This window comes from Leuresthes tenuis, unplaced genomic scaffold, assembly GCF_036924035.1.
Source record: "Leuresthes tenuis unplaced genomic scaffold, fLeuTen1.0.hap1 SCAF_13, whole genome shotgun sequence".
Lineage (NCBI taxonomy): Eukaryota > Metazoa > Chordata > Actinopteri > Atheriniformes > Atherinopsidae > Leuresthes > Leuresthes tenuis.
In genome coordinates, this window is record NW_027325367.1 from 15,075,653 (window position 1) to 15,096,096 (window position 20,444).

At 42.5% G+C, this 20,444-nt stretch overlaps 2 protein-coding genes across 3 annotated transcripts in view; one reads left to right on the plus strand and one right to left on the minus strand.

Annotated features, from left to right (window-relative positions):
* coq8aa (coenzyme Q8A, genome duplicate a) overlaps positions 1–20,444 on the minus strand; it is a 294,959-nt gene that overhangs the window by 152,223 nt on the left and 122,292 nt on the right. The window lies entirely within an intron of this gene.
* The window catches only part of LOC140266992 (uncharacterized), a 39,335-nt gene that overhangs the window by 6,640 nt on the left and 12,251 nt on the right, over positions 1–20,444 (plus strand). For both annotated transcript variants that reach the window (XM_072362139.1, XM_072362140.1), the window contains exons 8-9: positions 185–231; positions 636–736. In XM_072362139.1, coding sequence (XP_072218240.1) covers positions 185–231; positions 636–736 — 148 coding nt within the window. The remainder of the gene's footprint in view (positions 1–184; positions 232–635; positions 737–20,444) is intronic.

Genomic DNA, 20,444 nt, shown 5'->3' on the forward strand with positions numbered 1-20,444 from the left:
TGGCATCTATCTTCTTCCTTCTGACAGTCGATTGAACCTCATCCTTCCTGGCGCCTGCCAGGTTGAGCCCTTGTCTTCCTCCACACTTTGTATATATTTTTGTGTTCATCGAACGGATGTGTGTGTGTCATAAAAACCGTGGCGTACTCGACAACAAAACAAACTTTCCTTTTGCCTCTGTCAGGGTTTAAAGCGTGTGGACCCGGCCCTTTACTCCAACTATACCAACAGGTAGGTGCTTGTTATCAGTAAGTGAGGCATTGTATATTTCTATATCACTGTGTTTTAGATCCTGCATATCGGAGGGATATGCTGCTCTGTTTGCAGAACTATAGAACAGTGTGAAAATGTATGTCTTATCTCATCAAGTTAAGATTAAGACGGATCATTTTCATTTAAATGTTTCACAATAAGTACTAAGGCATCATATCTTTAAATGTTTTACTCCGGTTATATTTTTTAGGTAGGAATTTACTCATTAATCATGTATATATTTAGATTAGTTTGTCTTTTTTAGCACTAATGCGGTCATGTGGCTTTAATGAGTCGTTGCCACCTTTACACCGAGCTCTCTTCTCTGTCCTGACGTTCTCTCCGTGTCGCCGTCGCTCTGCCCGTCTCTTTTCAACTCTCAGGTTTTTTGGAAACCAGACAGTGGAGCGGTTGGATCTCTGTTCCATGTTGAAAAAGAAGCAGCAAGACGGATATTACCACACTGAGGCCTCACTACAACTCGGTCAGTACTCACACAAACGCATGCGCGCACATTTTTTCATTCAGCTCTATTGTGCTGGTGTTTTAATATGGAGCCACCAGGGGGCGCTGCCAGCTCACACACAGGCCGCTTTAACGTCATTAAAGGTCTTTATGGCAGAGGGTGAAATTGTTGGGGTTTTTCTTGGTATAAAAGCTTTAAAAACATCTTGTATTTAGTTCCCTGTTTGTGTCTTTTGTTGTTAATGAGGATACGTGAAGCTTGGAAAGATTCCTGATGCAAAGACTAAGCCTGGAGTTTTTTTCTTCAATAACCAGTTCAATGTGCTGCTTGGTTGCCGCAGATTTTTTTTTTGAGGAGATCCTCCCGACACCGTTTAACCTCATGTGGTCGGCGGAAGATAAACGAGAGGCAAACTGGCCCAATCGTGCACCGTGGGGATACTCATTTCCATTTTAGACTCTGCTGCCCAGTTGCTCATTACCTCACTGCCAGCTTTTTTTTTTTTTTTTGCAAACTTGGCTGCACTGTAGAATATGAGCTCAACTGTTTGCTGAATGGAAATAGTTTAGATGGGCTTTGAGTGGTTGCAGAAGTGCTTTGGAAAATGAAATTAGTTTTTCATTTCTGTTTTAAAGCTCGGTGCATGTGTGCGAATAGCAGGTGTCTTTTGAGCTGTTATTGAGGTCTCGATGTTGTGCAGTTTATGTTAGTATGTAGCCAGATGTTCCTCTTGCAGTACTGTGCGAAAGTCTCTTGCACCACTCTTCATTTCTTCATATTTTCATATTTTGTTTCCAAGGAGTCTGACTTTATAGTGCAAATCTTTATAGTGGTCTTGAGCAATAGTTTTTCAGGCTTGGACACTGGCTGCTTTTTCAGTCATGATCAGTCCAGTCCTTTTACTGAGGGATGTGGTTGGTTTGTTTGTTGGTTTTAGCCTCTTAACACTGACTGATGTCAGTATTAAATCATTCGAGCATAAAAAAGGCATCAAACTCAATGAATGAACCGGTGTTGTCTACACATAACATACTACTTAGCAATAAACCAAGTTTAGATTGTATCTTTAAACACCTTACTGTTAAAAGCCTGTTACGAAGACATAGTTTGTTCCCATTTTTTTTTTTTAGTTGCATCTAAGAATGACGTTTGACAGACATAAGATCGTGTTTTTGCGTCAACAAGGTGATTCCCAAATAGCTATTGGCCATGAACTTGTTGTATGTCAGCATGGTGTGCAGTTTGTGCTTAAAATTTGGAGGAAACTGGAAAAGTGGACAAAAGTTTCAGTTGTAAAAATGATCAATCCGCAAGTGATGTCCTTAAGAAGTAGGAAAAAAATCCAGCAAGGACCTGAGAGATGCATCTAACTCTTCAAGGTGGCTGTCAAATGACACAAGAAGAATGAATGAATGAATTCAAAAGTACTTTTATTGGATCTGTACAGTCGTATGATTCAAGTACTCCGGTGACAATTTAACGTTGCAGTGCTTTCAAATGGCTTTGGCTCTGTCGACTGCGCCGTCTGGAAGAACTTTGAAATGAAAATGGCCATGTAAAAGTTCCGTAACCTTCTCCATGTTTGTTTAGCCCGCTTCATCCGCCATTCTTTTCTTTTCTGACCGTTTCCTGTGAGCCGCAGCAGTAAGCAACATACTAGGCTCGCTAACGATGGATTTTTTTCAAAATAAAAGCCGGCGAGCAACAGACGTTTACAGTAAAAATAATAAATAATAAAAACTGCGTTCATGGGAGACAAATAATTGTCGGCGATAATGAATTAATTAGTTAACGCAAAAATAATGTGTTAATGAGGGGTGGTATAGGACCTTTTGCACAGTGCTGTTTGTCTAGCAGTAACAGCATAAAAAGAGGACATCACACTTCTGAAAGATGACTTTCTGAAGGTGTTATTCTTGTCTCCCCACAAATAAAACAAATTCTAAAATGACTTTTTGAACTGCCACAGTGGACTCGAAACAGACCTCACAGGAATTTCAACAAGTGCAAAAAAGTGTGGTGCTGTGTGACTGTTTGGAATGATATGGCAATAAATGCTAATCTCCCACTTCCTCATGGCTGAAATATTTCTGCAGTTAAGTAATGGGATGTATTTATATTTTTGAGGCCGTGTGGTGTGCGGTTAGATTCAAATCAGTCCACCGATGGTCCCGAGCCGAGAGACAAATCAGACTTTTGTGTCAGAACGAGCCAAAGAAATGCAGAAAGGGCTTGTGCCGAGGTTTGAAAGGACAGAGTGGTTATTGGGTCTGTGATTAAAACATTTAGATCTGAAGTGATATTCTGTAAAAACAATTTCCAAAACCAAACAGAAACATCTTATCTTCCATAGGAAACCATTTTTGTCTTCGAGGATCATCTGTAGCTTCATAGAAACAACACAAGATGTTCTGCTAGATTGAACTTGTCACTTTGTTGCCATGGCGTTAACAAGATTAGTCTAGGCCTCACATTGGCTAGCACATGCTAATATGCATACGAACACTATATAACAGATTGACAGTCTTTCATAGTCCCACTGTGAAGTACACTAATTGCTGTGGGTGTGTACGAGTGAAAAAAGAGCTGTCAGCTTTAGTGAAACGAGGCTCTCGCTGGGTTTTGTGGATCACTGGGTTATCTGTGAGATTGAAGAGTGACAGTGTGTGTGTGGGAGTGAGAGACGGAGCAGGGGGATGTTTACCTCGCGCTTCTCATCGTCAAAAAGCTTGTTTTTTTTGTCAAGTGTTTCCCGAAAACAGAGCATGCATATTTCAAACTGAGCCTTGCACTCACTGCTCTGATATTATAGGGGAGCGTCTGCACAGTGTCGCAGGATTGGGTGTTTAAATACAAAGTAATAATGCTTGCTGTCTGCGAGTGAAGTGGTTAGGAATGGCTGGAACTCTGTGTCTGTTTTAGTTACATAAGCTTTTTAAACTGAAAGCGTTTCCATGAAATCATCAAACGGATCTGGAACAAACTTTTGAAATGTTGCTAAACAGAAAATGTCACCGGGCATGAGACCGTCCGCTGGTTTGGATCAAACAAACTTGGCTGTGTTGTGACATCAGAAGGTGGCGGCACTGGCCGTGTCAGGTGATCATTCACACGATGAAATGCAATCCACTTTCTTTTAATTCGAATGTAAAAAAACCTCAAGCGAGTGTTGATGGACAAAATCTTCAAAAAAACAAACAAGAAAGATGATTGAATGTGTTTGCAAACTGAAGCCTGGTATATATTGTATACATTTCATCTGCCTAAGATGAACGAGGCCAAACTAAATATAATCATGATGATAACGTTGCTATTAGCCATAGTTTCAAAGACCATCGTTGCAACTGTGTTGCACCAAAAGATGGAGATGGACACATTTCTGACATTAGCAGAAGTTGAGCAAGGTCATCCAACTCTCTAACTGCTGCTACAACTTGCATCTCTTAATCGGCCAATAGGAATGTAGCTTGGAGTAATGTGCTGATCACCGCAACGCTGGTGCCTTTGAAGCCAAGCGAGCAAGATCACCACAGCTTGCAGAGTTCAAACAAGGAACCGAATCAGGTGGAGTGTCTTCCAGCTCAAATCATGTCGGTGCCAAGAAGGTCACAGCATGGAAATGAATAGAGGAGGCAGAGCTGCTCCCCGGTGAGTAGTGAACATAATCCACACTGTTGTAAACAGTGCAGTCATTTCTCAGTCTGTCAGCTCATAAAATCTAATTTCCACTAATGTGACGCTTGGAAACCGTTTTCCTCTTCAGTCGCAGCCAACTCCGATTCAGCAGGTATGTTTGTAGTACAGTCGGCATCAGCAGCCTCACGGTGAACATCTACCAAAGCTTCCGTTAGTTTCCTAATTTCCCTCATAGATCATTCAATTGTTCCACAACAAATACTTTATACATGCTTAGAGCAGCAGGACGGAGTGAAAAGTGAGACAAGAAATGTTCAGCATGATGGACTACCTACTTCTAAAAGGGTCTTTTATGTCATTGTTAATTCAAAACACTGCCAGAACCAGAGTGAGAAAACGCATTCATCATTCTAAAAAATATCTTGGTTGGAAAGGGGCCAGCATCCACACCAGAGCTTTAAATAACCGTAGTCTGTGGCCAAAAACACATGATGAGCAGTATGTGGCATCGCTCTCTCCATAGGAGGCCAATTATTCAGCCAGCACACTGCAGTATTACGGCTCAGTGGAGATAACCAAGCAGGAGAAATGAGGAGTGACGCCTTAACCACAGCTCACCAGATTCAACTGAGAAACTGGCCATTTGCAGTTAGTAAAACAGTGCATTCTATGAAGCTGTTTAATCTGCACATATGAGCTCCATGTAACCTGGTTAATCTTAGCTTTACAGGTTTAACCTGCTCTACGTCCCCTGTTCGTACGGGGGGGCAGTGAGGTTCAGTGGGCTTTTTCTGGTATTGCACACTGGTCAGTGTATACGTGTTTGTTAATCCTATAATCCACAGTACAACGTAATCCACAACAGAGCCTGTGACACCCATTGAAGAAGGTTGCGTTTGAGTGATATGATAGCAGAGGAGGTTAAAATATACAGAAAAGAAGAAGAAGAAAGGTGGAAGGACTGGAAAGACGGAGAGGGGGCGTTGTAGATAGTTGTATGTAATTGCCAAATTTAGGTAGGCAGTAAATTAGCCATTTTTTAAAATTCAAATAGTAATAAAGACAAACTTAATGGTGAGCCAAAAAGTTTTCATTGATCAGGCCAAAGGCGCAGGACAACTGAAAATCCAAAACTGGATAAAAAGCAAGCGCAACAAAGCAGGGCAGAAAAACCATAGAGGAAGAGACAACATCAAACTGGCAAATGACCAAAAGGACTGCAGAGCTGTAAATACTGAGAGTGTTGATGAGTGGAGTGAGTAATTACCAGGAGACAGGTGTGAATAGAGACCAAGACAGCTGGGGACATCTTGGGATAATGATGAGAATACAGGGAAACTATTCTAAAGCAAAGACACTAAACAGAATACAAACTCTAACTGCAGGATCTGATAGAGGACTGAAAACTAAAACAGAAGAGACAAAGAAGAAAGTTCCAACAAAATACCAGAACTCACATGGAACTGAACCAAAACACATCATAGACTAAACAAAGGCACTAAGAATAAAGCACAGCAGTGATGATGGATGAATAAAGTCAACCTAAGGTGTGAAACCAAGAGAATAAAAGGCAAAGAATAAACTAGAATACAAAAAAATCCAAAACAAGTTAGGACTAAGACAGGAGCACGCTTACTTTTGGGTATCTTTATTCTTTCTGCACACACTGCTTTGTAGGAATGTGACAGTAATTTATACAAAACAACTGAGATGATTAAATGTGCTGGTAAGGAAATCCATTACTATTGTGTCACTACAGAAGGAACTTGTTTAGGAGTAATGAGGAATGTTTAATTTCCACTTACCCAGAAAGATTGATTTTCCAACAAGAGCCAGTTTTAAGTGAAATTGGTTGTAAACAGTCAAATTCTCAAGTATAATGGCATCGGAGGGCAGGGGTCTGAACACATTTACATACATGCTAAATTTACCCCACCGACGCCAACACACACCAAACCACAGCAGCATACGTAAGCACATGAAAATGATGTGTTGCACAGTGACACTTTGGCATTTTACTGAGATGAAGTTGCTCACCCATGTGCAGACTGTGCTGTTTGCTTTGCGTTTTTCCTCATTTTTTTTGCTCCTATTCTACTCACCAGCCAGAAAAAGAATAACAAAAGATGAAGCAGTTTAGTAATTTGCTTTCAAGCGGGCCAATATCTCTTAGGAGAACTACAGAATATTAAAAAAGGTGCGGTATTTGAACTACGAACATGGACGAGTAAAGGGCTGTTTGGCGGTGCTCAAGGTGTGAAAATAACACAGCATTAGGTTTTAGGTGTCACTACATTTAAACCAAATACTCCACTCTTGATATTAGCTTTGGTGACGTTGGTCCAGTGTCAGTTTGTTCCTTTTTCTTCTGGGGTAGTAATGATGGAGCCCTTAAGCCGGGGCTCGCTGGGCCTTTTGGATTGGTAGATGACCTCAGCTTCTCCTTCTCAACTCCTCTGTGTTGGAACACCCTGTCACATGTGGCAGCGTGTAAAACAGGTGGGTGGGTAGGAAGAAATTGGGATTGGGCCTTTGGCTGCAATGAGCAAATTATTTCCCATGATCGAAAAGACAGACTAACCAGTCAGACTTTATGTGGCCCTACAGTAGGATGGTCTATTATTTCAGCTCATATTCTGTAGTACCGTATAAATAGTAGAACCATCACAGACTGGCGGAAGTCTTGTGATATCTTTGCGAAACGCATTTGGTCTGTTGCCGAGTCTGGAAACCGGCCTATGAAAAATGTCGTTAATATAAAGGATAAATGGACAATGGAATATTCCAGTTTCTAATCTCATCACCCACTCAAAATGCTTTGCAAGCCAAACCCACTCATGTACATACTGCCCTTTTTTCTTTGTCTCTATCACACACATAAACCAACATATGACAAATATCAGTCAGTATGGTTCCAAAGACACGTGGACAGTAGGACCTGGCTCCTGAGCCACCTTTTCAAGACATCGTCACATGTGCCATTGAGTCTATCTGCGGTGAACACAGCCAGAGTTTATTGTCCAGAGTTTCGCTGCGAGTGACAACAATCGGAAACCTCTGCAGTTTCTGTATTTATTTTGATCCATCGGGCTTAATTTAGGCACCACCCCAAGCTAAAACTACACTCAGTATTTCTGGGCAATCTGTTGTGCCACGTGTGAAAGTTAGCAGACAATGTCCACACATGGTCCACTGATCATGTGTGACTGTGGCTGATGTCTCGTGGAGAAGTGACAGAAAGAATTTATGACTCCGACTGCTGACTGTGACCATCTCTAGTCTGTTCCTGGCAACACACAACGAGACAACTCTGCAGAAGCAGATGCTAACAGCTTGTCCAGGACACTAAATATGTCCATGTAGAAAGGGGGCCCTGCTACTGCTTTGCAAATACTAACAAAGCAAGAACAGCATTTGAATTCTGGTATCTGAATCTGTTATGAACTGTATGTGAGAAACCGTGAGCACCTGACAGCTTGCAGAGGTGAATGGTATACATAGAAGGTTTCCTGGAGTGAGATTAAGGAGAGGAAAAAGGGGAGAAGGGTGGCGGAGGGGGAGAAACTAACGGCAGCGAGAATGCAGATGGAAGGACAAGTCAGAGAGATTGGAAAGGATGGAGGAGCAAGGAATGAGATTAAACAACAATGATAGATGAAAGTGTAAGGAGGAAAGGGAGAGAATAGGCTTTTAGGAGGAGTAGAAATGAACGGATAGCGAGGATGAGAAGGGCAGATAGGACAACCAAGACAGATGGTGAGAGAAAATTGGCAGTCTGAATGAAGGTGAAATTAAACAGACGACCGAATTGAAGTTTGATACAAGATGACCGTTGGAGGAGGCTGATGGTGCAGTGTTAACGGAGGGATGGGAATAATGGCTGAGTGCCGCCGTTGCAGCAGAGAGATGAAGATTGGATTGGGCTTTTGGGAAAGAGTAAATCATTTTTGTGGGTCGTCTCCATCAGATCAATTAGTTCTTAACTGAAAAAAAAAACCTAAATATTTTTCTCCAATGTTTCCTAACCACGCCTGTTCTGATTCATCAGGTGTAGAATGAGCACACCAAATGATAAAGAATTGCCTAAAATTACCACAGTAAGACTCTTAGAAAATATGAAAAAAAAAAAAAAAAAGAATCCATATCAACACTGCAACGATAAACACAACGTTTACCAAGGACCAACAGAAAAGTCCCCCAGTCTTATACCACATGACCACCTCGTTCTGGATGAGCAAATCAAAATACCACAGAGCAGCCAAACTCTGACCAGCGAGCAGCTCACTGGCGAGCGTGCGAATGAACAACGCCGGGGCTTAAATGTGTGTGGGAAAACGATGCCTTACGTTGGGTTCACCGAACCAATTCAATGCAAGCGGGCAGCTGCAGTGCCAATACACTGCAGCTGGAAATATCCACAAACCATCAACATACCGTACACAAAAAGCATATTTGGTTTGATGTTGGGCCTTGACTGAAGCATGCCGTGAATGTAAATAATCTGTTTCCATGCCATTTGGATGAAGGATTCCAGAGTCTTGATGGAAAAAGAAATTTAAAAAAGTCCTGCCCTCAGGCAAACTCGTACGGACAACCGGTGGAGTTCAGTAATCTGGATGGAACACGTGTGCTTCTGTAACGGTTTACATTGAAACTCTGGAACAACTTAAATGATCCCAGAAGGGAAACCGTTTTGAAACAGTTACTTGAAAGGTATGAGTACAAAGAACCCAGCTAATGAACAGATGAGGGCAGTGGGATGCAAACCGTGGCGCCGCTGCTGCCACCTCAAACAAATGCCGTCGCCATCACGAGAGTCAGTTTAGAGAAGATTAAAAAGCTCTTGTAGATGTGCTGAAATGAGTGGCTCACAGTCTTACTGTTACTGCACAGATAACAGAAACACAGGTTACTGCGGGTTTTGTTGTAGCACATCACGGATAGTGCATCATTTTCATGCTGCCAGCATATCCACAGTTAATTACCGAGTACAAGATTTGTGATAAACTGAAGGCCATATCACCAGGGACCAGGTCTCTTTTATCTGCATCATGCAGTTGCCTTATTTTCCGTATTTGCATAACCTACCTTGTGACTGACCAAGTTCTGAGGAACGACGAGTACTAATCAGCAAAACAAAGTCGGCACTGTTGCAGTTTTTCCTTTGGCCATCCCTGTCTCTCTGTATTTTGAGACTCAAATGGAAAAACCGCTCAAACTATTTCTCACAGGCTTGCAGATTGGAGCATTTCGTTGTGATTTCAGGTGATGAGATGTCTGTTGCCGAGGTGTAGGTTGTTTATGAACCCACAACCAAGACGCGATTAATAGTTTTGGAAAGTAACGATCACCTTATTTTCCTTCAGTTATAAAGGCTGCCTCTGTGTTTAATTTCCACTTACCCTGAAAGATTGATTTTCCAACAAGAGCCAGTTTTAAGAGAGATTGGTTGTAAACAGTCAAATTCTCAAGTATAATGGCATCGGAGGGCAGGGGTCTGAACACATTTACATACATGCTAAATTTACCCCACCGACACCAACACACACCAAACCACAGCAGCATACGTAAGCACATGAAAATGATGTGTTGCACAGTGACACTTTGGCATTTTACTGAGATGAAGTTGCTCACCCGTGTGCAGACTGTGCTGTTTGCTTTGCGTTTTTCCTCATTTTTTTTGCTCCTATTCCACTCACCAGCCAGAAAAAAAATAACAAAAGATGATGCAGTTTAGTAATTTGCTTTCAAGCGGGCCAATATCTCTTAGGAGAACTACAGAATATTAAAAAAGGTGCGGTATTTGCACTACGAACATGGACGAGTAAAGGGCTGTTTGGCGGTGCTCAAGGTGTGAAAATAACACAGCATTAGGTTTTAGGTGTCACTACATTAAAACCAAATACTCCACTCTTGATATTAGCTTTGGTGACGTTGGTCCAGTGTCAGTTTGTTCCTTTTTCTTCTGGGGTAGTAATGATGGAGCCCTTAAGCCGGGGCTCGCTGGGCCTTTTGGATTGGTAGATGACCTCAGCTTCTCCTTCTCAACTCCTCTGTGTTGGAACACCCTGTCACATGTGGCAGCGTGTAAAACAGGTGGGTGGGTAGGAAGAAATTGGGATTGGGCCTTTGGCTGCAATGAGCAAATTATTTCTCATGATCGAAAAGACAGACTAACCAGTCAGACTTTATGTGGCCCTACAGTAGGATGGTCTATTATTTCAGCTCATATTCTGTTGTACTGTATAAATAGTAGAAACATCACAGACTGTGGGAAGTCTTGTGATATCTTTGCGAAACGCATTTGGTCTGTTGCCGAGTCTGGAAACCGGCCTATGAAAAATGTCGTTAATATAAAGGATAAATGGACAATGGAATATTCCAGTTTGTCTGTCGCTGTGTATAATTTGTGTGTTGACTAACTCATACGACACACTCGACAGTAATCTATCCACTTCGTTAACAACTCTTAAGCCCCACAAATGGCAGTCATTGAAGCTTTGTTTGCTTGTATGGTTGCATGTGTGAGGAGGCGAGTGGCTGTGCGTAAAGCAGCAGCTGTGAGCTGAATGCTGCAGATGAAGAAAGGATCCCTGGTGTCGAATTTGCGTTAACATTTCTTCTTACCTCTTGTTTGCAATCCTCTGGGGTTTTTTTTTTTTTTTAAACAAACCGACTCTCTCTTGTCCTCACGCTGCTGCAGAAAGCATCCCTGCAACTGGTGGAGAGTCACTGCCTCAAGGAGGACTCATTAGCCAAGCTGCCAAAGGGAGCTGTAAGAGGGGGTTTTGATGAAAGCTTTGCTGTTTTAGAAGCTGGATCCAGTCACCTTATTACCTGCATCCTCATTGTTCCACACGCAGCCACTCATAGCAACAAAACGCTGTGAACGCGACACCTCCGAATGATTGTTTAAAGGTTTAGCATTTTTTTCCCTTAAGATGAAAAACTGGCGTGTGCTCTGGCTGGAAAGTAATGTCTAATTGCATCATTATGACTGGCTGGTTGCAGGAAATGATAGATCTATAAGCGTTGCTTTTGGACTGCAGGTTGGTATGCAGAGCTGGATCATGGCCTCCACCTATGTGGGTACACACGAGGTTTAAGAATCTCCTGACTGTGGTTTTTGCACTTACTGTAGCTGCATTAAAATCATTCAAGTAAGTGATGAAAAATCATAAGAAAGAATCTAGAACTTCGGTCCAACAGCTTGTTTTGGCTCCTCCATCGTGATGATTCCATTTCACAAATGGATGGCGCTAAACATTTTATTTGCTCGGCCTCCGTCAGAATGGAGCTTTCAGTGAGTGTTAGTCTGAGCGCCAACCGTGAACGCTGTTTGAGGTCATTACATTAGAGAGCAGCGCTACCGCAGAGCCGAGAGAGGGGAGGAAAATCTGTCTTTTTAGGCACGACAGCTTTACGTCACATCATAACTCATCAACAACCCTCCTTTTGCAGATATGCAGCTGAACCTGCTGACATGGTAATCGAAAATAAAACTGTGCACTCTAAACCAATAAGGAATCGTTAGTCATTTGGCTGATGCATATTTGCAAGAGTAGACTGAGTCACTTAGTTACACGCTCGTAACAAGTGTGATGAGACAGAAACGTTGCATATAGCTCAGTCAGGGTCTGAGTTTGGCATATTTTCAGTGCGATGGGAAAAAATACAAATGATTTTTATAGTAATAAATATTGGTCAATTATAGAAAAAATATCAAATAGTGATGACACAGTCGGAAAGAAGTTGGAAAGAAACACATTCATAACCAACTTAACCAATAAAGTTCAAAAAGGCTCAAAATTCAGGAAAATAGTCTTTTTTTTTTTTTTCTCTCTCTCTCTCTCTTTTGTAAACACCGTAAGTGTTGAGAAAAACTTGATAACAATCTCCAAAATATCAACCGCTTGCAGATATCGTCCACAACCATTTATCTGTACGGTATATCCACGGTCAAGACTGGGCACGCCATCTTGTGTGGTAAATTTGACGGCTTTGGAGACGGTTAGCACATAGGACACAGCTTTTAAGCATGCAGGAAGGCATGTTTAAGAACGGCAGGACTGAGTCACAGTGTCCATACGAGCTCGGCGGTACGGTATACAAACGGTTTCTTCTGTAAGTTTCCACAGATTGCTGTTGCGTCATCATGCAGCCGGCAGCTTTGCCCCATCTTTTTATTTCCTCTTATACATTCCTGGTTTGTTACGATGATTTCAGAGGAAAGGCAGCTTCGTTTGCTTTTGGTTGACATGTCGCTTGAGCGTGTAGGAGCTCCAATGCCACGTCCACAGAGGTTTCAGAGGGGCATACTATCAGAAAGCTTTTTTTTTTTTTTTTAGGTTCAGGTTTGAGTTCAGCTCGCTTTACACCTCAGCTGAGTTTTCTGTGATATTCAGTCGTCACTGGACACATCAAGACTAGGACCCAGTTATCTTTTCTGACTCTGCCGTCAGTGAGGACCTGCTGAGACATCTCTTCTTTCGAGAACCTGTACTTTTTCCCCCTTCCCACTAGAGTCCATCAGCAGCGAAGCAGGTGTAAATATAGCAAGGCACCAAGGCCAGATGGCGTTCCCATTGTTGTGCTCAAGCTCCATGCAACAAAGCTCTGGCACATTTTTCTCTGTCTGCTAAGAATCTCAGAGGACAGCCTCAAACACCATCCACCATTATACAAGTACCACACACACACACACACACACACACACACACACACACACACACGGGACCCAGCACCATTTTCAGTATCAAATGAAAGAAAATCTGATGCTACATTACATCCTACCAGCTGTCGATATGCTATGACATGCCTCATCTACAACCGAGCACCACCTGATGATTAGGAAAGGCCTGTTTCTACGTCCAATTAGTTTTCACCTTGTTGGATTGACAGTTTCCTCAGCAGCACCCATACACGAACCACTGCATCCGTCTGTCAAACTCTCTCACAAATTGCAATGTTATTGGCAGCTTCAGCAGGATTTCTGCATCGATTACTCATAAAATAAGCCGTGATGTTCATATACGTCACAATTACAGATTGATCCACCCTCGTGAAAACATCAGCTGTACTTCCACCACTTTCAGCATCAGGTGTTTCCTGCAGCTGCTCAGTGGGCTGACGCGAAGTGCAAAACTTATCGAGTTCCATCAATATTTCAGGGATATCCTGACTGGACAGATCATTGCGCAGTATCATGACGGGGTTAAAGGCAGTGAAAATAGTGTTTTTCACCTCGGTGAACGTGCAATAACTGTTTAGAGTGGAGTAGGCTACTCCTCTCTAAACCTCAGTGGTTTTTGTGGGAGGCAGAATAGCTAAGTTATAAAGATAAAAACGTTTATGGCAGGGTTGGATTTCTAGGATCTCTTCATGAATGCGTGGAGCGATTTTTTCCCTGCTGTGGCACTAATAAAATATGGCAAGCAGTAAACATCGTGGCAAAGCGTTTTCACCTTGTGTCAGCAGCCGAGGTTTCTTACAAAACAAGCCTACAGGAGCTAAATCTGTTAAGTTTTTTTACATTTTATCTCATTTTCTATTTGAATTAATTGTTTCTCCAGTAATTTTGAGCCGTACGGGTTTTGGTGTTGGCATCTAGGGCCTCTTTCCATCCAAAGGGGGCATATTCCTGCCAAGAATTCCAGCTTTTGTCCCGTTTGTCCACAGAACACTGGTGGTTTGCTTGGACTTCTTTTTCTACTTCAGAACTTTTCTTCCGTGGACAAAGATTTTTCCAGCTTGCAGAAATCTCCGTCGGTTGGGACTGTTTCGACTCTCTCAGGGATGGAGCAACAGCCCTGGAATTCCTCCACGTATAAACAACTCGTGTGGAGGGATGAACAGTCACGTCCTTAGAAATCCTATTTCAGCCCTGTCAGCTTCATACATCTCAACAATGCTGCTTATAAAGTCCCAGAAGAGACCTTATGTGCACAATCTTTAAGGAGCTGGCTTTGTCTGCCTTTATTTATAGGACAGCTCTACAACCCACTCATCCAATCTCTTTAACTGAAACACCCACATAACTTAAAGACCAGTATCCACTCTGTGTGCTGTTTTTACATACTGTGGTTTTCATATTCATGTATTTATGCTTTTGTTGTTGAGAACCATTGGATTTCTTGTACCTTGACTTTGCTGTCTTCAAATACCATCTGTTCTGTAATGTTAAATCAAATACTATTTAACCTAAAATCCAGTATTAACAGTCTGTAATCAGTTTTCCGGCGGTCATAAACTATCTGAAAAAGGGCTAATAATGTAAATGCCACACTCAAAGTACCACAGCGCAGTGACCTTTGAATGACTGCAGCATTTATATGGTAATAAACATACTCAATATAGACGAGAAAGTAATGGCAACCAGCAATTCATGCCTCATTCCCCCATCTTGGATCGTCAGCCTTGCCTTCTAACCGTTACGTTCTCGTACGTGTCTTCAGAATGAAAAGTATGTTAAGTGGAATATTTGTTTTTTTTGGGGGGGGGCATTTGAACGCCTCAGAATACAAATGCAGACCTCATTGATAGCACAGATGCAAGCAGTTGCAGACTGCAGCTGCCGGCTGTTCAACGGCCATATTCATGCTGCTGTGATGGGAGGAGGTGGAGCTTATAACCACACACACACACACACAGATTAGTGTCTGCTGTCTCCTCGTATGCATTGCTCCCTTTCTCTCCTCCACATGCCTGTCACACTTAAAACGTGCTCATCCTCTTTCATAAATCTACATTCACTCCAGCGTGCTCGCTGCTGCCTCGTCTGCCTTCATCTACTTTAACACACATGCACTTTTCTTACTCAAACATACTCATATACCCCTCCTCCGCTTTCCCTATTTGAAACACACACACAGAAAAAAAAAATACTCTTTTTGCCTTTTTGTCTCCTACACACACCGGCTCTCCCATTCTCTCTATCTCTTCCCTCCCTCCCTCCCTCCCTCCCTCTGATGCACCCACCCCTCCTCCCTGTGTCGGTGCAAAGTAGAGCAAGAGCAAGGAGCCACTCGTTCATTTTTTTTCCCACATCATCTGCTGTCTTGCTCTGGCTTCTTCGGGCAGCACGAAGAGAAAGGGAGGTTTTTTGGGTTTTTTTTCTTACATCCATCTTCGCTGGGTTTGTCTGCCCTTTGAGGGTGCGGGGGGGGGGAGCAGGAGAAGCACCGTTACAGCGGGTGAGACGGGGGAAGAAGCAGGACACTCGCTCCGTCTGTCTGTCTCAGGGCAAGGGGCTGAGGAAAAGGAGGGTTAACAGCAGGGAGAGGGGAACAGGAGGAGAAGGAAGGAGGCGCCATGGGTCAGCTGTGCTGCTTCCCTTTCTCCCATGCGGAGGATAAAATCAGTGAGTATCTCCTGCTCCCATCTCCATGTGTGGGTGTGTGTTGTTGAAGAAGCCAGTTGGATTGATATTCTCAATGGTGTTGTCTGTGAAAGAAAACTGCAAGCATGCGGTGTAGAATTACTGCATAAACTGCCTCTGTGTGTGTGTGTTTTGTTGTGTCAGCAGTCTACATGTGAGTGCACAGTAACATGCATGTTTGTGGATGACCTACAGATGGACAAGGACTGCTTGTGAAAGAGAGCGTTTCCGTGCGATTCCATTTGTGTCTTGTTTGGTTTGTGTCTGCAGAATAATGGTCATATTTCATTGTACTGCTTGTTGAATTTCTTCGTGCCTCTGCCTGACCACATGACAGCCTCACATGAAATAGTTGCTTTTATAGCTTGCTGATAAGTCTCACAAGAGCCATCTCTTGATAGATTTCAGCCCTTTAAACTTAATTTTAATTCTGTTTTTAAACCCTACTGATTAAATCAGGTTGAGATCAGACAATAAAAATGTAAAATGTGCACCGCGGAACTTTGATGTAGTTAAATATCTTCTTACCGGAACACATTGGGTGTGCCTTAGAGGTCTAAAATCCCCACTGAAAGCGGTGCCTTTCTCATCGAACGTTTTTGCACATTGCACCTAGTTTATTTGCTTGCTCTCAGTTCTCTTCTTCACAGCCTTTGCTGACGCGTTACAGTGTTGTTTTTTGTTTTTTTTTTCCCTAACTTCTGCCAACTGTTGATCTGCAGAGTTGTGGGAAAGTAGCAGCAGGTTGACAATTGCATGTGCGCCCTTGTGCACAAGCTAAACTAAACAGAGCTTTACCCATAAAAGTATAGATTTAGGGAATCTGATAGATTTAGATTCCTGATCGGAAAGGAAGGAAACCATTCTTGTTGTGATCAGTTTAAGTTCTTTTTTTATCACCCTTGCCAAAGTACCTTAGAGTACATTGGGAGAAGCATTTCTTTCAGTAGTTCCTGCAGTGTGTTGGTTCAACACTGCAGGACACTCCATCTTTAATGCTTCGATACTGGAAAGCACCGACAGAAACATGCAGTATTTGTCATTTTACAGCCCCTTACTTAAACTTTTAATAGTTCATTACTGTATGTTATATCACGGTAGAATAACAAAAAAATGCACAGTTCTCATGGAAATGCTTATACATAAATGGTACTAATTTCTGCATCTTATATATTCATATTCTATATAAATTCACTTGGAAAAAACGGGGGCTTTGTTTGCAACGCATTAATAAATCGGTCCCTGGCACAACACAAGGCAACGTCCTCTTGTAAAGAGGAATCCAAAGCATATCTTTCTAGTTCAACATCCTCAGTCTTATTACTAAACGTCATGCAGTCACATTGCTCTTTATCACTTAATGACTTGAAGCCAGCGTTTTCCAAGAGACACGTTTACTCCGCTGGTTATGTCTGAGAAATCGGCCAATTACAGTCTGCGATGACTACAGAGAAATCCTTAAATTGCAGGTGTCTGCTGTTATTTGTTAACTGATGAAATCAGCTGTTGTCTCACATGCGAAGGCTACAAGTTCAGTAGATGAAAACAGCACATTTGAAATGGAGGAGGGATTTAAAATAACTTCTGTATGGTTGTTGGGTTATCATCGCTTGGAATGCGATCATGGGGCATAGATTGGTCAGATCTCGACAAACCACAACTTTTTCTGATAAGAGTTGTTTGAGCACCGGCGTTATCTAACACGTTATGCAACAAATGTGGCCGAATGAAGCTGGAGATTGTTATAAAGTCGAAATACAGGCTTAAATTTCCCCTAAGTGACAGCAGTATTGAAGGGAAACTGCTGCTTGTCATAAATTAAATAGGCTTCGGAGGATAATTAGTGGTGCAGCTTGTGGTTTGATTATAGGATTCTCTATTATTGTTCTGAGGCAGCTGAAGTGTGGTTTATTTAGTGTTTTATTTGAATGCTACTGCTTAGTTATGTTGTAAAAGAAGAGTTCTACAGACTCCACCGGGGAAAAATGACATTTTACTCGTTTGTTTATTGTAAGTTTTTCCTCCTAAACAAAAAAAAGATCATTTAAGATGCCTGCTGCCTTAAACTGAAGGAACTATTGCTTTTCGCAGTGTCCTGTTAGCAATTTTTCAGGGTTTGTCATGTTAATTTGGACACAGAATTGGATTGCCAACTTTTTTCTCTAAGTTCATCCCGGTGCATGAAACTGAAGCTGATCTTTTTAAGATGGCCGTGGAAAAGAATTGCCTTTATGTACCTGCAAGTAAACAGTTTGGCAACGAAACATGTGGTACTGAAGATACTGAGGATGCAGCCGTCTGTAGGTTTAGCCTGCGCCAACTTGTTGGTTGGATCAATGATTAAACGGAGATAGAAAGTAATAAAAACGAGCCAATGATTTGTGTGTTTGTATAGGCACCTTGTTCATGGGATCGTGTGGATCATCACGTCATAAACACAGACTTTGACACTGGCTGAAAAGACAATTCTGAAAATAGATGTTGAATGTGTAGGAGCGTGTTTGCTCTTTGGTAGCACTGTATTCAGCTGGGCTGTGTGCACTCCTCTTGCTTTCTCCTCCTCCCTCCTGTTCTCTGTGTCCCTCTCTCTCTCTCTCGTTACCCGCTTGCAGCTGCATTGCTATAAACAGTCGAGCCACTGTGCCCTACTTCTGAGCGGAGAGAGAGGCTGAGGGAGAAGGGGAAAGGGTGAGGCAGGGATTGAAGACTAATGAGGGGAAAAGGAGGGAATGGGCTTAAAGAGGAATGGTGTTGTTGAAACAAAGGCAAAGACGAGTAGAGAGAGGCGGACAAACAGGGGGAACGATTGAATGTGTGTGTGTGTGTGTGTGTATGCTGCTGGTCAGATGCTCCTGCTGTTATATGAGGACATCGTTCCTCGTGAGCACTGCAAGACACGTGCGCGCTTGTATATTCGCGAGTGATTCCACTGCATTTGTTTGAATTCCACTATGACCGAGATGACAAGCTGTGACACAGTGGCGTTAGCCGTCACTGCAGGTGGTAAACATGAAAACCCCCTCTCACAGCAACCTTATTCTTGTAGACTTGTGTAAACAGAAGATAAATAATAATAAATAAATTTTAAAGACAGATAAATCGCTTTGTATAGCTTAGGTGGCCGGCATTTTATTGATATTTTTTGGGTTATTTGTGAGGAAAATATAGCAAATCGCAGCATTTGTTGTCCAGCTCATGAAAAGCGTTTGTATGTTGACTTGTATGTAAACTGCTAATCTGCTCGCTCGCAGCAGGGATGAAGAAGCCTCTGGCTGAGGACACGGTTGTTATATCACGACATCGTCGAGAGGGGGTGCAGCATTTTCCTTTCATGTTGAAAACTTGTGCACCATTCTGGATTTTACAGCCAGCTCTTGTGGTTCCAGATTAATCCCCACAGAGCCGAGCCGCCCTTATTTATGGTCTTTTTACATTACAAAGCACGGCACGGTACGGTTTGACTCGGCACAGCTCTTCCATGCTTTTTCATTCCCCACTATCCCCTCGACATTGGGCAGGTTCTGTTGTTTATCAGTGCACACAGAGACAACTTCAGTGTGTGTGTGTGTGTGTGTGTGTGATACATGACATTGATTTTGCTGATGCTTTTATCCAAAGCGACTTACACTGAGGACTTACAGAGTACTTAATGCACTGAATGAGTTTTTGACAGGTTTTTAGTTCAGTGGGGCTTGAATATCCTTTGGGAACTCAGTTCTGCAGAGCTAAACTCCAACTGACGGAGAAAGAAAAATCGATCTGTAAATCCATATTCGCAGTTTGCAAACATATTCATGAGTCGTGTACACAATATGCGACCCATGTGCACAGCTGATACATCCGTGATTTATTTAGTCAATTCTCTGGCAGGCTTTTTTCCATGTAGTTGGGGGGGGGGGAAAAAAAGCCATTTTGGCGCAGATGCTTCCACAAAGAAACTTCTGCACATGTATCATGGAACGTCCTCATGGATGCAACATCTCTGGGACATTTCTTCAAAACTTGCACAAGCTTTAATCTACACTTAAGGAGGAATTGATTAGATTTGGTTTAGTTCTTACATCAGGAATGCCTGCGGAGCGTTTCAGTAGATCTTTGGTTGGCCGGTTGATGTCGAGGCCACTTCGACCACTGAGACTACACCAGATGGTTTTAGCCACATCTCAAGACTTTCACACAAACCCCTAAAATGCCAGCTCTGGATAGACACGGACCATATTTTCAGACTAATTAGTTGACCATGTCTGCTCCTTCCTCTTGTTTTATGTGTGCCAGGTAACATCGACTAAGATTTCAGCGAGTAATCAATAGATAAAAGCATGTTGTGCTCTCAACTTGAATCCAAACTGGAAGACTTTCATCTTCCTCTGAAATTCCAGAATACACAATGATGAGTTCCTTTCATCTGCTTTAACAGTCCGGTTTTATTTCCCCCCTTCGCCCCCCACAGAGTGACACGGCTGGCTTTTCTAACACTCAAATGAGAGCGCGTGCAGGTCTGGTTTGCCTCAGCATGAGCTTATTCGCCTGCTTTAACTGTGCCGGCAGCTCAGGAATGACCTTGATCGGGCAGGTTCTGCTCTCGTCAGGTGTTGTGCTGCAGTGGTATAAGAAAAATTCAATCCAACCGTTTGTGTTTTTGAGCCGTTCTGGTGAACACGGTAGTGAGCACATGTGAGAAAGAGGAGAAAGCCGAGAACAAAACAGCGGTGG